Raw genomic sequence first — 15,889 nt, forward strand, 5'->3', positions numbered from 1 at the left:
GAGTGGTTATGGATTGGCTGCCAATTGCAAGGTCAGCAGTTCACAACCACCAGTTGCTCCGCGGGAGAAAGCGTAGACTTTCTGCTTCTAGAAAGCGTTACTGCCTCAGAAACTCACAGGGGCAGCTCTCCTCTGTTCACAGGGTCGCCATGAGTGCCACTCAACTCCATGGCAGAGTTTGATTGTTGTTTATTTTGGCTTTTGGATTTCATATAAAGAAATCCCAAAACTCGCTTAAGTGGAGAGCAAATCCCTTGAGAATGATTGGGGCAGGGAATGTATGGATGTGCTTTATACAATTGATGTATGTATATGTATGGATTGTGGTAAGAGTTGTATGAGTCCCTAATAAAATGTAAAAGAAGAAAAGAGAAAAAAATGATTAGGGCAAAGACTGTACAGATGTACTTTATACAATTGATGTATGTATATATATGAACTGTGAAAAGAATTGTATGAGCCCCAATAAATTGTTAAAATTTAAAAAAAAAAATAAATTAAAAAAAAAAAAAAGAAATCCCAAAACTCAACCACAGCAGCACAATAAGACATAGAAAACCCCTAATCTAAGAAAAAGCAGTAGCTAATAGAAACTAGAACAAATGAAAAGTTAGTCAAAATGGCATACAAACGCACTTTATGTTAACTGCAGGGCAAGACTGTTCACATTCCAGATCAGTGGTCCTAAGGAAGTCATTGAACGCTTAATCCAAGTGCAGATTCTGCAAATGGATTTTGGGCTTTCACGGTCATTCATAGCCTCTTTAAACCAGGGTCTCAGAATTTAAGCTCTAATACATTCCCCTCTGATCTTGGATCTCATAGTTTACAGTTCACATCAACTGGTGTGGACATAACTGACACCTCATTTACATTGCTTCTTAAGACAAGCCTTTAAAACTTCGTAAAAGGGGCTTCAAAAGTTGGTGGGACAATTCCATTATCTTTCAATTCAGTTTTTCCATAAACTTTTTGGAAGCCCCTATTGTATTTTGATTTTCATAGAGTAAGTTTCTAGAAGTAAATTTGGATATGAATATGGTCAAGGCTTTTACCCTTATTCCAAATTACCTTCCAGGATAGATGACCCAGTCTATATTGCTACCAACAGAAAAGGAAAACATGCTCCTTACCTCTGTTTTTGCCAACACTAAATATTAAAATTAAGAACAACATTAAGTATTCAAAAATATTTCTTTTATCTTTTAAAAATTTGTTGTTATTCTATTGAAAGAACCCCACATTAAAATTGTTTTAACCTCACCGACCATAATGCTAAGTGTGTGCGACAGAGCAGCTAGGGGAGCAAAGCAATGAAGTCCCCGGGGAATACCAAAAATAGACTTTGAGGCCATGATGTGGCACCCCATCAGGCAGGACTGGAAAACACTTCCAAAGGTCAACAAACAGACCTGGAACTAATTATAGACTCATTTTTTGTCTTTGGTTTTTTTGTTGTTTTGACTTGTCTTTTTGTTTTCTTTTGCTGTTTGGTTATGCTCTGTCTTGTTTTTGTGCTTATTATTGTCTGCATGTCTATCTGGATAAGATAGGTGAGATAAACAATCAGGGGAAAACAATGGGACCGATGGTTCCTGGGGGACACAGGAGAGGGAGAAGCAGGGGAAAGAAAGGGGGGCGCCAACAAGCCCAGGGATAGGGGAACAACTAGTGATCTGAAATTGATGGCGAGGAGGTTGTAAGAGGATGGGTAGGGCTTAATCAAGGGCAGTGTAAGCAAGAGGAATTTCTGAAACCCAAATGCAGGCCGAACATAATAGTGGGACAAGAGGAAAGTAAAAGGAAAGAAGTAGGAGGCCAAGGGCATTTATAGAGGCCTAAATACAGGCATGTACATATGTAAATATATTTACATATAAAACAATAGGAAAATAGATCTATGTACATATAGTTATATGTTAAGTATTAAGGTAGCAGACGGACATTGGGCCTTTATTCAACTACTCCCTTAATGCAAGAATACTTTGTTCTAATAACCTGGCTTTCCGTGATGTTCACCTTCCCAACACAATCACTGAAAACAAAATGGGTGCATAAGTAAATGTGGTAAAGAAAGCTGATGGTGCCCAGCTTTCAAAAGGCTTGAAGGTCTTAAAGGCTTGAAGATAAACAAGCGCCATCTAAATGAGAAGCAACAAAGTCCACATGACAGAAGCATATCATCCCGTGTGATCATGATGTGTCAGTGGGATCGGGTATCAGGCATCAAAGCCCCAGAACAAAAAAATCATATCAGTGTGCATGAGGAGGGAGAGTGTGAAGTGGAGACCCAAAACCCATCTGTAGACAATTGGACATCCCCTTACAGAAGGGTCACAAAGAAGAGACGAGCCAGTCTGGGTTCAGTAGTATAGCACTGATGAAACTTTCCTCTAGTTCTTTCATGTCCTTCCCCCTCCCCCACCCCACTCTCATGACCCCAGTTCTTACTTACAAATCCGACCAGACCAGAGCAAGTACACTGGTCAGATAAGATCTGGAAACACACGGAATCCCGGACAGATAAGCCCCTCAGGACTTATATTGAGAGTATTGATACCAGGAGGGTGTGGGGAAGGTGAGAGGAGAAGGGGAACCCATCACAATGATCTGCATATAACCCCCTCCCAGGGGAACGTTAGTCAGCGTAAGATGTGAAAAAATAATAATTTATGCATTATCTTGAAGGAAGGAGGATGGGGGGGGGGGCAAAAAATGAGCAATACCAAAGGCTCAAGTAGAAATAAAGTGCTTTGAAAATGATGGCAACAAATGTATAAATGTGCTTGACACAATGGATGTATGTTATGGCTAAGAGCTGCACGAGCCCCCAAGAAAATGATTTTTTAAAATTGTTTTAAACATTCGTTGAATAAATTTATTTATTTGGAGTTATCAATAATTGTAATAGTTTGTGACAGGTGATGGAATTTTTATTTTAAAGATTCTGACAACGGAGATATTAATTATGACTATGTTCATGAATTGTCATTGGAAATGAAGCGTCAGAAGATACAGAGGGAATTAATGAAACTTGAACAAGAAAACATGGAGAAGAGAGAAGAAATTATCATTAAAAAGGAGGTATGTTATTAAAATGAATATATGCCACTGATTGATATTGTAGGTACTGACAAGAGCTTATTAGCTATGCGAGTATATCTTTTCGTAGTATTAGGATACGTTAGTTAATTTACTGTATGACAGCTAATTCATGTGAGTTAATCAGTTAGACTTAAATCATTCTGTTAGATAAATAGAAAATACAAGGGGTACCCCCCAAAAAACAGAATGCCCCCCCACCAGCTATATATTTAAATTTTTTTACAAAACAACATTATCACCTGCCCACCTCCCCAACACGATTGCTGAAGACAAACTGGGTGTATGAGCAAAGGTGATGAAGAAACCTGATGGTGCCTGGCTCTTAAAAGATACAGCGTCTGGGATTTTAAAGGCTTGAAGTCAAACAACCAGCCATCTAGCAGGGAATCAACAAAGCTCACATGGAAAAAGTGCACCAGCCTGTATGATCGTGAGGTGTTGACAGGAACCAGCATCAGAAGTTCAAAAATAAACAACCTCATCGAGGTGAAGGAGAGGGGTAAAAGTAGATATCCAGAGCCTATCTGGGGATAATAGGACATTCCCCAGCAGAGGAGCTACACAGAAGAGAAGATGCATCCAACAGGCACGGGGGAAACACATGACACTCCTCTAGTTCTTCAATCCTTCCTCCCCGCACTAATTTGATATCAGCCCTCCCTCACAAATCCTGTTAGACTGGTGTACACACACCGGTACAGACAAGAGCTTTCAATATGCAGAATTCAGGATAGACAAACACCCTTAGAAACAGTAATGGGAGTAACGCTTCCAGGAGGGCAGGGGAAGAGAAGGGAGAGGAAGTGGGGAGTGGGGTGTGGGGGGGGGCAGATAGCAGTGGTCGTGGAATAACACCCTTTGAGCGGGACTAATACCAGGACAGTAGGTGACAGTGTGGGTGGTATAAGATGTATAAATAATGACAATACATAATATATAAAGAGTTCACGGGGTTGGTAGTGTGGGGGAGGGAGCTGATATCAAAAGGCCCAAGAAGAAAGATAATGTTTTGAAATTGTTAATGACAACACTTGTACATGTCCGCTTATTATAATGGATTTTAGATTGTTATAATATGTCAAAGAACTCCCAATAAAATGATTTATTGGTTCTTTAAAATCAGGAAAGATAAAGTATCCCATTCAAAGTATTTTCCATTACACTTAATGCATTCATCAAATCTGCGATTCTACTCTTGGAAACATCTGTTTGGATGGCTGACAGTACCTCCCTCATTTTTTTCTTCACCTCTTCTAAGTTGTCAAATCACTGTCCTTTCATGCCCCTCTTCATTTGCGGAAACAAAAAGAAGTCACATGGAACAAGGTCAGGTAAGTAAGGTGCATTGGGCAAGAGTATGCTTTTTTTTTTTTTTTTGGCAAAAACTGGTCCACTGAGATGGCTGTGTGAGTAGGTGCATTGTCGTGGCAAAACCAGTTTGCCATCTGCCACACATGAGGCCATTTTTGCTGCACACTGTTACATAATCTTTTTAGAATCTCTAAATAGAAAGCTTGATTAATAGTGTGACCTGGTGGAAGGAACTCCAAATGCTCTGTCCCCCTCACATCCAAAAATCAAACGAGCATCAGTTTTTTGGGGGTACCCCTTTGAAGTTTTGTTATTGAACAAGTGAACAAAATTGAGAATGTTAGCTGAAGTCTAGCTGATGTAAAATAGGATTTGGATTTAATTGCTGTTAGGTTCGTGCCCTTTAGACAATACCCTATTTCTCTTAGAAGAGGAGAACTCTAGAATTTATTTGAATATATTTTGTGATTTTTTTTTCCTAGAAGAGAATGAAATTTCATAGCTGTGGTTGCTTTTGGCATTAGCGTTCTGTAAGGGCAGTGAAGTCACAGATTGATTAAACACTGGGGCAATTTGAAATTTAATGTGAATTGAAAATGTATATTTTCATGTCTGTTTATACCATAATTATTTGGAAGAGTTTCTGAAATGATTTAATGATTCTTTTCTTTCCCCCAAAAAGGTTTCACCAGACATGGTCAGATCTAAATTGTCTCCATCACCTTCTCTAAGAAAGGCTAGCAAGTCTCCAAAGCGAAAGTCAAGCCCCAAGTCATCTTCAAGTAGCAAGAAAGACAGGAAGTCATCTGCAGTATCCTCGCCCTTACTGGACCAGCAGAGGTCAGTTAGGGTATAAATTAAGGCAGAATTAAATGGCTTTCATTAGCTGATACTCAAGAGAATTACTTAGTAGATCATAGAGAGGGTATTTCTAATGAATTTAGTATTTAGTGTAAGTTATTTCTAATGCAATTAAGCTGAAGTTATAAAAAAACCATTTTATCACATCTGCACACGCTTATAATCTAATTTTTAAAGAAATGGAACAAAGCTAGATTTTCTGGTTTTGCCTCTTGAATTTGGTCTTTATTCATTTGACTATATGTTTATATTTTAATTTATATGTTTTACAATCTAATATTGTTTTTATTAATACTCATATTTTATAGTTTTCCTTCTTCAACTTGTTTTTTCACTTAACATTTTTGTTTATTTCTCTGTGTTAATATGGGTAGCTGTAGTTCGTTCCATTTTGAATTTTATACTCGTTTGTTATCACCTTTCCCTTTGTTGAATATTTAGGTTGCTTCTGGTTTCTAACTATCACAAATGATGCTGCAATGAATATCCTTCTTGTTTCCTGTGTTTACGATCAAGGAATCTTCTAATGCATGTTTAATGATTACATTTTCTTACCTATTGGATAATAGACATGATTGATTTAAGAGGACTGAGTAAGACAGCAGAGCTTTACTTTTTAAGCGATCTTCGTCACTGCGTGCTTCAGGTCCTCTGCAGTCAAGGTTTTGTCATCTGCATGTCACAGCTTGTTAATGAGTCCTCCTGCAGTTCTCGTGCCTCCTCCGTCACGTAGCCCAGCTTCTCAGACTATTTGCTGTGGATGCATATCACATCTGTGCTGCTTTTCCTCTCACGGAAGCCACATGTTCCAATACTGAGACGCCTTTGTTTTTAACTCTTGAAGCTCCGTCACCAGTCATTATTGGTGCACCTTGATTGCCTGTTTGATCAACTTCAGATTCCAGAAGTTACTGAAAATCTTCAGACTCTTCATGCTTGCCATTAGTGGTTGGTGCATGAATTTTAACAATAGTCCTATGAACTTACCTTCCTTGTAGACATATGGATATTATCCTGTCACTGATGGCATTGTTCAATAAAGATTGTGAATTTTAAAAAAATTGATGAATGAGAAACTTACTCCTCTTCACATTCTCATTCCTGCATAAACCGTACGACCGTCCTGTGCACAAAGGACAGTACCAGTCCATTTCAGCTCACTAACGCCTGGGCTGTCCATCTTTATATGCTCCGTTTCACTTTGAAATGTTCCAATTTCCCACACTCAGACTTTGTACACTCTATGTCTTGATGATTTATTGAGGAGTGCTTGTAGTGCTCCTCTTGTTTTGAGTCTTGGCACATCAGCACGTGAACATCTCGAGAACAATATTCTACTCCCTTCATGAAAGGTGGCTCTACTTTGAGGAGGCAGCTCTTTTCCAGTTGTATTTTGTTTCTTAACAACCTCAAGGTCTTATCTTGATACTGAATCAGACAGTGTCCCCCTACTGTTCATTTTCTCATGTTGTTGTATTATGGTGGCTTGTATATTACTGAGATGCTGGAAGCTATGCCACTGGTCATTAAAAGCAAAAAATCCCCAAAATCTGAGTAGTTCTCCTCTCCAGCATTTGACCATTTGGCACCTATCTGATCCCAGAGTAAAATTCATTTGTCTTTTTCTTCTAGTGTCTGGTGACTTTTAACCTGTTTCTGATGCATGTAATTTTGATTAGATTGTTATCCTGTCCTCCCCACCTACCTCCACACTAACTGTTAATGCATTTACTCAGTTTCATACTTTTTTACAGATTATTGCTGTCGGTGGAATTTTTTTATGCATTTTATTTCAGACTCATACAATTCTTATCACAATCCATACATACATCCATTGTGTCAAGCACATTTGTGCATTTCTTGCCATCATCATTTTCAAAACACTTGCTTTCTACTTGAACCTTCTACTTGAGCCCTTGATATCAGCTCCTAATTTTTACTCCTCCCTCCCTGCTCCCCTCACTCTCATGAACCCTTGATAATTCATAAATCATTATTATTTTGTCATGAATCTTATTTTAAATCATTTTATTGGGGACTCGTACAACTCTTATCACAATCCATCCATCCATCCATTGTATGTCAAGCACATTTGTACATTTGTTGCCCTCCTCATTCTCAAAACATTTACTTACTACTTGATCCCTTGGTATCAGCTCCTCATTTTTCCTCTCCCTCCCAGCTCCCCTCTCCTTCATGTACCCTTGATAATTTATAAATTATTGTTTTGTCATATCTTACACTGTCCCATGTCTTCCTTCATCCACTTTTCTGTTGTCCGTCCCCCGGGCAGGAGGTTATATGTAGATTCTTGTAATCGGTTCCTGCTTTCTACCCCACCTTCCCTACACCCTCCTGGTATTGCCACTCTCACCACTGGGTCCTACAGGGATCATCTGTCCTGGATTCCCTGTGTCTTCAGTTACTATCTGTACCAGTGTACATCCTCTCATCTACTCAGATTTGCAAGGTAGAATTGGGATCATGATGGTGTGGGGGGAGGAAGCGTCTAGGAACTAGAGGAAAGTTGTATGTTTCATTGTTGCTATATCGCACCCTGACTGGTTCATCTCCTCCCGGTGACCCTTCTGCAAGGGATGACCAGTTGCCTACAGATGGACTTTGGGTCCCCACGCTGCACCCATCTTCATTCACAGTTATATGACTTTTTGTTCTTTGATGCCTGATCTTAATCCCTTGGACACCTTGTAATCACACAACTGGTGTGCTTCTTCCAGGTAGGCTTTGTTGCTTCTGAGCTAGATGGCTGCTTGTTATCCTTCAGGCCTTTAAGACCTCAGACACTTTATCTTTTGATAGCCAGGCACCATCAGTTTTCTTCACCACATTTGCATATACACCCATTTGTCTTCAGGGAGTGTTATCGGTAAGATAAGCACACAATGATATGATTTTTTGTTCTTTGATGCCTGATACTTGATCCCTTTAACACCTCGTGATCATAAAGGCTGGTGTGCTTCTTCCATGTGGTCTTTGTTGCTTCTGAGCTAGATGGCTGTCAGTAGAATTTTTGAAAAATATAATTTTGATTAATTTATAATGTCATTGAAAACTCAGTGATTTTCTAGCCTATAGAAATTCTGATTAATTAAAATGGCATTTATACTTTGAGCATTATTTTTTCTTAAATATTCCTCCAACTCCAATCTCTTCATGTCTAACTCTAAGTTCATTCCATTTCATAGTTTTCCCATTTCTTTATACTGAAGATAATTTCTATTAATTTTGTGAACTTATTTGAACCTTTTTAGTCATGGCTGACAAAGCAAAATCTAAACAAACCTGAATCTTTAATATGTGGGTGAGCTGTGACAATAACTAGGGCCTTGGTGGCGTGATGGTTTACGTACGGGGCTGCCAGCAATTCAAAACCAGCTGCTCTGAAGAGAACGATGAGGCTCTCCACTCCTAGAAAGATTTACAGTCTCACGAGCCCACGGATTGCTCTGAGTTGGAATTGACTCGATGGCTGTGAGTTTTGTTTTGAGTTGGGTAAGGAATTGGAATGGGACAAATCACTGGTTGAGGCCTTAGAATGGGGAACTTGAAAGAGGTGTAGTTTGTTCGCCCTTTGAGGAGCCTTATTGCCAGAAATGTGGAGAATGGCCTGTGCGTGGAGTGCGAAGGTCCACGGTGTGTTTGAGTGGGCTGCAGCTGTTTCCGATGCTGTGCTCAAGAGACACAATTACTATGCAGAGCACCTGCTGCCCCTTTTCATAAGGGGGAGATTCGTTGCAGTTGCTGGTGTTTGGTACAGTCATGTTGGCGTGGACTCACAGCGTCCCTATGAGTCACAGAAGGAAACACTGCCAGATCCTTTACCATCCTCACAGTTGTTGTTAGACTTGACCCCTTTGTGGCAGCCACTGCGACAAGCCATATCCTTCACGGTCTTCCTCCTTTTGGCTGGCGCTCCCCTCCTGTATCCACCATGCTGCCTTTTCTTGGGATAGATCTCCCCTAACAACATGTCCAAGATCCAGTAAATGAAGTCTTGTCATCCTTGCTGTTCAGTTTTCTGACTGTGCTTCTTTTAAGACAAACGTGTTCTTCTGACAACCCAGGCTATGTTCAGTATTTTTCTCCAACACCATAATTCAAATCAATAAATGCTGCAGTCTTTTTATTTATTGCCCGACTTCCATATGCATATGAGTTGATTGAAAAGCTTATTGAAAATAACATGACTTGGATCAAGTATATATATTAGTTATAAAATGACATCCTTTCAATGATTTAAAGAGGTCTAATGCAGCAGATGTACACGATGCTATACATCTAGCAGGGTTTGGACCCATAATTTCTTCACATGGGTCTGTTCTGGTTTTGCTTTATCAGCTATGACTGAATTGGGAAAAACTGGTTCTGAGCCTGCTGCTAATTGCCCTTTGCATTATATTTTAGCAATGGCATACATGTTTTACAGTCCCTATAAAATTTAATATAAAGAAGATCAACTGTAACGATAAACAGAATTCTCACAACTGGACCACTAGGTAGCATCGTGGTAAATGGAGAAAGATTACAGTTGTCCAGGGTGCTTTCTGGCTTGGGTCCACAGTCAGTGTTCAGGGAAGAGGCAGTGCCTTGCATTGGATCCCTCTGCTGCACAGTACCTCTTTAGCGTATTGAAAATCAAGGATGTTACTTTGAAGACTGGGGTGCACCTTACCCCTCCATGTATTTTTGTCCTGATAAACTTGTGAAAGTTGCACATTGAATGTGGAAAACCAAAGAAAAATCATTGCATCTGAATTAGGGGACTGGAAAAGAGTATTGAAAGTGTCGTGGGCTGCCAAAAGAACACACGAATCTGTTGTTGAAGTACAGCCGGAATGTTCCTCAGCGGTAAGGATGCGGAGAGTTCAATACGTTGGCTATGTTGCCGGGAGAGACAGCCCTTGGAGAAGGCCGCCATGCTCTTGGTAAAGTAGGGGGCAGTGGAAAGGAGGAGGGCCCTCGGCGAGCCGGGTCACTCGGAGTGGGAACCAGCGTGACGGCACCTAACAACAACAGGAAATGTCAGCTCCTGGAAGACTGAGGCCTTGGTGGTTCTTTAGTCTCGTTCCCCACAGGGCCTGCTCTGCAGAGAGCTTTGCATGGTGACACGGTTGGCTTGGCCCTCTCGTTTCTACCTGAGACTTAGTAAATACTGCAAAGGAAGATGGAAGGAGATGAACTAGAGAAAGATGTGATAACTCTTCCTGAAACCCATCTATTTCCCTAATAAACTATATATCATACTTTCTTTATTTTTTTCAATCTTGGTGCTGCATTTTTCTTTCTTTTTGTTTTTCAAAGATCATTTTATTGGGTGCCCTTACCGCTCTTTTAACAATCCATATATCAATTGTATCAAGCATATTTGTATATATGTTGCCATCATTTTTTGGTAAACATTTACTTTCCATTGAGCCCTTGATATAAGCTCTTTTTTTCCTTCTCCACCCCACCCTTATGACCCCTTGATCAATTATAAGTTATTGTTATTTTCATATCTTACACCAACTGCTGTCTTCCTTCCCCTGCGGTTTCTGTTGTTAATCTCTCCTGGTAGGGGGATGGGGGATAGTTGTGGGTCGATCATCATGATCAGCTCTCCCTTTCTCCCATCCTCTCTCTCCCTTCCCCACCCTCCTGGTATCGCCACTGCCATTCCTGTTCCTGGATTCTGTGTGTCCTGGGCTCTTATCTCTTCGCTGTACTTATGCACATGCTCTGGTCTAGCCCGCAGTGGAAGGCAGTACTGGGGTCATGAACCATGCTTTCTTAATTTTCATATATTCATCAAAACTTTGACATTTATTCTTTTCATAGACAGTTTTCATAGCTATCAAATGGTTAGTTTCACCGTACATGAATCCATTAATTTTTTTATGATTATTAACTGATACATCTTTTGATAACTCTTATCTTTTTGTAATCTTACCTACAAATTTAGGGAAAGGATTATAATGACAGGAGAACTCAAGTCCACAGGAAGTAAGCTCCAAGTTTTAGTGCATAGAAAGGGAAATAAATGTCAGTGAACATTCTCCAGATGTGTGAAAATAAGTAGATAGTTAAAAAAACAGAATACCAAATTAAAAACTCGTGGTTGATGGCTTACACAGAAACAGCTGATGCAAAAATAGGAGTCACCTTAAACAATAACTTCATATTTTTAGTACAACTTAGGATTTTGAACTCATATGATGACAACAATTGGTCTTGGAGGGGAAAAGGCATTTTGTATAATAAGGACTCTTGCAGAGAAAAAGATCTTCACGCCCAAAATACCAGAAATAGGAAGTAGCCAACTTGAGAAGTAGTGAAGTGGTTACTGCTTAAAAGAAATGAAGACAAACTTGAGTTGTGTAGAAAGTACTGGAGAGAGGGAAATGATAAGAAAAAGCAGAAAAGATATTCAGGATTCGGTAACTGCATGTAGGTGGAGCCAGAGAAATTGATTACATGAAGAAATAATTTTTTTAACTGAGTAGACAACTCGAAGTTTCAGATTCTGATGGTTTGTTGCACTATAGAAAAGATTCTTCAAAGCACCCAAATTCCTGATTTACAATGAGTAATCTTTTATAAGTGCCCCAAAAGAAAATTCAGAATCAAATGAAAATGGAAACACATCATACCCAAACCTTTTGGACACCACCAAAAGAGTGCTCAGGGGTCTGTGTATCGTATTAAATAAAGCATATCAAAAAAGAAGAAAAATAATAAATACATCAACAGCATACTGGAAAAGAGACTAATCTCTAAAATTTGTAGAAAACCTAATGAGAAAAAAGACAATACAGTTTAAATGTGGGAAGTGTACCTTAGCAGACACTTTACCTAAAAGACATTAAGGTAGCCTTTAAATCCATCACATGATCATTACCCATTAGAAGCCAATCAACAGTGAGATACCTTCTTACCCCAACATTAATGGCATAGTTAGGAAAAACAGTAATGGTGTCAGGAGACTGGAACCCCCATGTACTGCTGGAGGGACTATAAAATGGTACAGCCCCCATAGAAAGCGATACGGTGCATCCTCAAGAAGCTGAGAAGAGAAATACCATACTGATTCTCACGGTCATCAAGTCGATGGCCAGCAATTCCTCTAGTTGCTATATAGCCCAGCTAGAGAGCTAGAGCCTGGACATGATAGACATGAGCACACCCATGCTCGCCCTAGTCCTAGTCACAGGAGCAGAACGATGGAGACATCTCAGTGCCCCTTGGTAGAATGGATAAAGAAACTGGTACGTGCACACTCAGTGGCATACTACCCGACACGTAAGCCTGAAGACATGCTGAGTAAAATAAGTCAATCACAGAAGGACAAGTACTGCGTGAGACTACTATTCTAAAGTGTATAAAGAGGGTTGTCACACCTTTGATGGTTTCCAGGGCTGTGTAGGGAAGGCAGGGTAGACTACTGATTAGAGGGCAGTCACCGTATTAGAGTTCGTGATGTGGAAGTCAAAAGAATTCATGGTTTTTAAAAATTCACAACTAAAAAGATGAAAAACAGGTAACTAGTATGGGGGAAGATCTCATTGTCTTTGTGCTTTTCACCTACAGTTTGTCACTAAATGCTACAAGATAACAATGTTTTCAGAACTCATGTTTCAGAACGCTGAGGTTAAAAGCTGGCGATCTCAGAACACTACATTCAGTCAGACATTCTTTCTGTCTAAGGCACAAACAGACAGCTTTGGATGTCAATTAATTTACAGCTCTATCACTTCCATAAAATTACTTAAGATACCAAGTAAAAAGAGGCTTCTTTTTCAGGTAGATTAACATTTAAATTTTGCTTCAGCTAGATTCATGTGAATGTCAAAATCCAACACGTTAGGGTACCTTTTCTGTACTCTTAGAATTAGGAATGATTTCTGAGCGACAACTCAAAAGATTTAGGTTAATATTTTTAACAACGCTTGAGATTTCATTTATAATGAAATAATATAATGTTACGTATTATATGTATAATATATTATGGATGATGTAATAATGTGTTTTTATAATTATGAAATCTATGAAGCCACCTATAAAATTTATAAGCATGAGATTGTTTAAAGAAGTTGGCATATATTTTTACAGAGCATGTTTTTTTTAAATTCTATAATGATATAAGTCTACCTTTTGTTACAGGAAATGCCCACACTATATGTAGTATAAAAAATATGTATAAAGCATTTTGCAGGTATATTTGTGTGTGTGCACACATGCAACTGAGTGCATGCGACATAGCTTGACATGGAAAATCATCTGACAGTACACCCAAGATATTAGCAGTAGTTCAACGTGTGTAGTGGAATTATTTTTACCTCTTTATTTATGTTATCACTGGTTTTTTTCTTTGGTATTGTTTACAGGAAGTCTATTTATAAGCTAATAAGCAATGCTTTTAATTTCTGAGAAATGTTCTATAGTTTATTCATTTAAATTTATGATAAGTTCTCTTTATAGTCCACTCTTATCTTTTCTTAGAAACCTACCTTTAAATTTTTTAATTAATAGTTTAATGTGTGTAGTGGAATTATTTTTCCCTCTTCATTTATATTATCACTGGTTTCTTTCTTTGGTATTGTTTACAGGAAGTCTATTTATAAGCTAATGAGCAATGCTTTTAACTTCTGAGAAATGTTCTATAGTTTATTCATTTAAATTTGTGATACTTTCTCTTTGTAGTCCACGCCTATCTTTTCTCAGAAACCTACCTTTAAATTTCTTAATAGATCTTGGTAACAAGCGTGGCAAATAAATTCTTCGCATAGTTCTCTGCTTCTGTCGTCTGTCATCTGTGTGTTTGCTGCTGGCATACAGTACAGTAAAGGGCACTGCTTAAAAGAATTGCTATCTTTTTAAGTGCTTTCTTAAATTGTGGAAACTCTATATTTATATGACCATTTAAACGTGTTTGGGACTTTTAATGATAGCTTTTTGTTGCCTTCAGGACTTCAAAAAGCAACCAAAGCAAAAAGAAAGGACCTCGCACCCCCAGCCCACCCCCTCCTACACAGGAAGATGTGGCCTTGGGGAAAAAGTACAGAGAGAAGTATAAAGTAAAAGACAGGATAGAAGAAAGACCAAGAGATGGGAAGGACAGAGGAAGAGACTTTGAAAGACAAAGAGAAAAGAGGGAAAAACCAAGGTAAGTAGGACTATATGTTTTTCACAATCTCATTTTCATAGACTGGAGCGTGTACACCTTACTTTTAACTGTGTATCGGTGTTTAATTATTCCATTGTTGACTCATGTATAACTCAGTAAGCATTAACTTTTTATTTAAATGGGGTTGAAATGGTGAGCACTGATGCTCCTCTGAAAAAGCTCCTTATTTTGAAACTATTATTTCTAAATTATAGGTCACTGCATTGACTGAGAATTTTTGGTTTTCAATAAATACCGTCTCATAAATCAGTTGTTTTCTCCACAGGCAGTACTTTTTTTGTTGTTGTTTGTTTGTTTGTTTGTTTTTTAACAATTTATTGGGGCTCATACAATTCTTATCACAGTTCATACATATACATACATCAATTGTATAAAGCACATCTGTACAGTCTTTGCCCTAATCATTTTTTTCTCCTCTTTTCTTTTTTACATTTTATTAGGGACTCATACAACTCTTATCACAATCCATACATATACATACATCAATTGTATAAAGCACATCCAACAGGCAGTACTTTTAAAAGATTTTCTAACCAAAAAAATCTCTTGATTTTTAACATTCATTTATTTGATGTTAGAACCAATATCTTTTTCCTAGGAGTCAACTTAGAGACAATGTTTTCCCATTTTATAAGGATTTATGTACCGTGTACAAATTTGATAGGGCCATATTTCCCTTTTTAATTTTTTATTCACTTTTAAATGTATTTTTTCATGCAATGTTTATATCCTCCAGATGCAATTTAGCTCTCTTGAGGAATTGCACTCTCTTTTCCCCTGGAGTTACCGTGTAATGGAAGACAACATGCCCTGACTTTCTTCTGCAATCAGAGGAACTTCAATCACAGCTCTGCCAGTTGGTTGATGTGCAACTCTGAGAAAGTTTCTTGTTTCCACTGATCCCCTGTTGCTCTGCTTGTTAAATACGCATGCTACTACCTCACAGGATTAAGGTGGGGAGTAAATTGGCAGAATGCGTAAAATCAGGCAAAATGTCCATAAGATATAGTCCTCCTCCTGGTTTGTAATAAAATGTAAGGTGGAAGTATTTTTAAAATACCCTTCCAAGTATGTCTTTTTATCTAAGCTACATGATTAGTGTAATACAGCCAAGAAGGCATTTAGATTTTTTTTCTAGTTGGTTCTTAGGCAGGATTAGAATCTGAGGCAGTTAATAGTGGGCTCGAGCATATAAGGCAGTAGTTCCCAAACTGTACCACACATTCGAAATTACCCAAGGATCTGTAAGCAGTATTGCGAACTGGTTCTGGTTATCAGTTGAATTCATTGGTGTGGTAGATAACCTAGGGATACGTTTTCTTTTGGGGGTTGGGGGGCAGTTTTTTGTTTGTATTTTCTTTGAATCAGGCAATTTCAGATTTGTAGGGGAAAATGTGCAGCCTTAAGTTTTGGGCTTGTTTTTGAAGC

The 15,889-nt window shown here is 38.6% G+C and overlaps 1 protein-coding gene across 11 annotated transcripts in view; it reads left to right on the plus strand.

Annotated features, from left to right (window-relative positions):
- The window catches only part of ZC3H13 (zinc finger CCCH-type containing 13), a 92,389-nt gene that overhangs the window by 20,559 nt on the left and 55,941 nt on the right, over positions 1-15,889 (plus strand). For all 11 annotated transcript variants that reach the window (XM_075532988.1, XM_075532993.1, XM_075532997.1 and 8 more), the window contains exons 6-8: positions 2,945-3,084; positions 5,099-5,256; positions 14,243-14,440. In XM_075532988.1, the coding sequence (XP_075389103.1) occupies positions 2,945-3,084; positions 5,099-5,256; positions 14,243-14,440 (496 nt within the window). The remainder of the gene's footprint in view (positions 1-2,944; positions 3,085-5,098; positions 5,257-14,242; positions 14,441-15,889) is intronic.

This window comes from Tenrec ecaudatus, chromosome 15 (genome assembly GCF_050624435.1).
Source record: "Tenrec ecaudatus isolate mTenEca1 chromosome 15, mTenEca1.hap1, whole genome shotgun sequence".
NCBI lineage: Eukaryota > Metazoa > Chordata > Mammalia > Afrosoricida > Tenrecidae > Tenrec > Tenrec ecaudatus.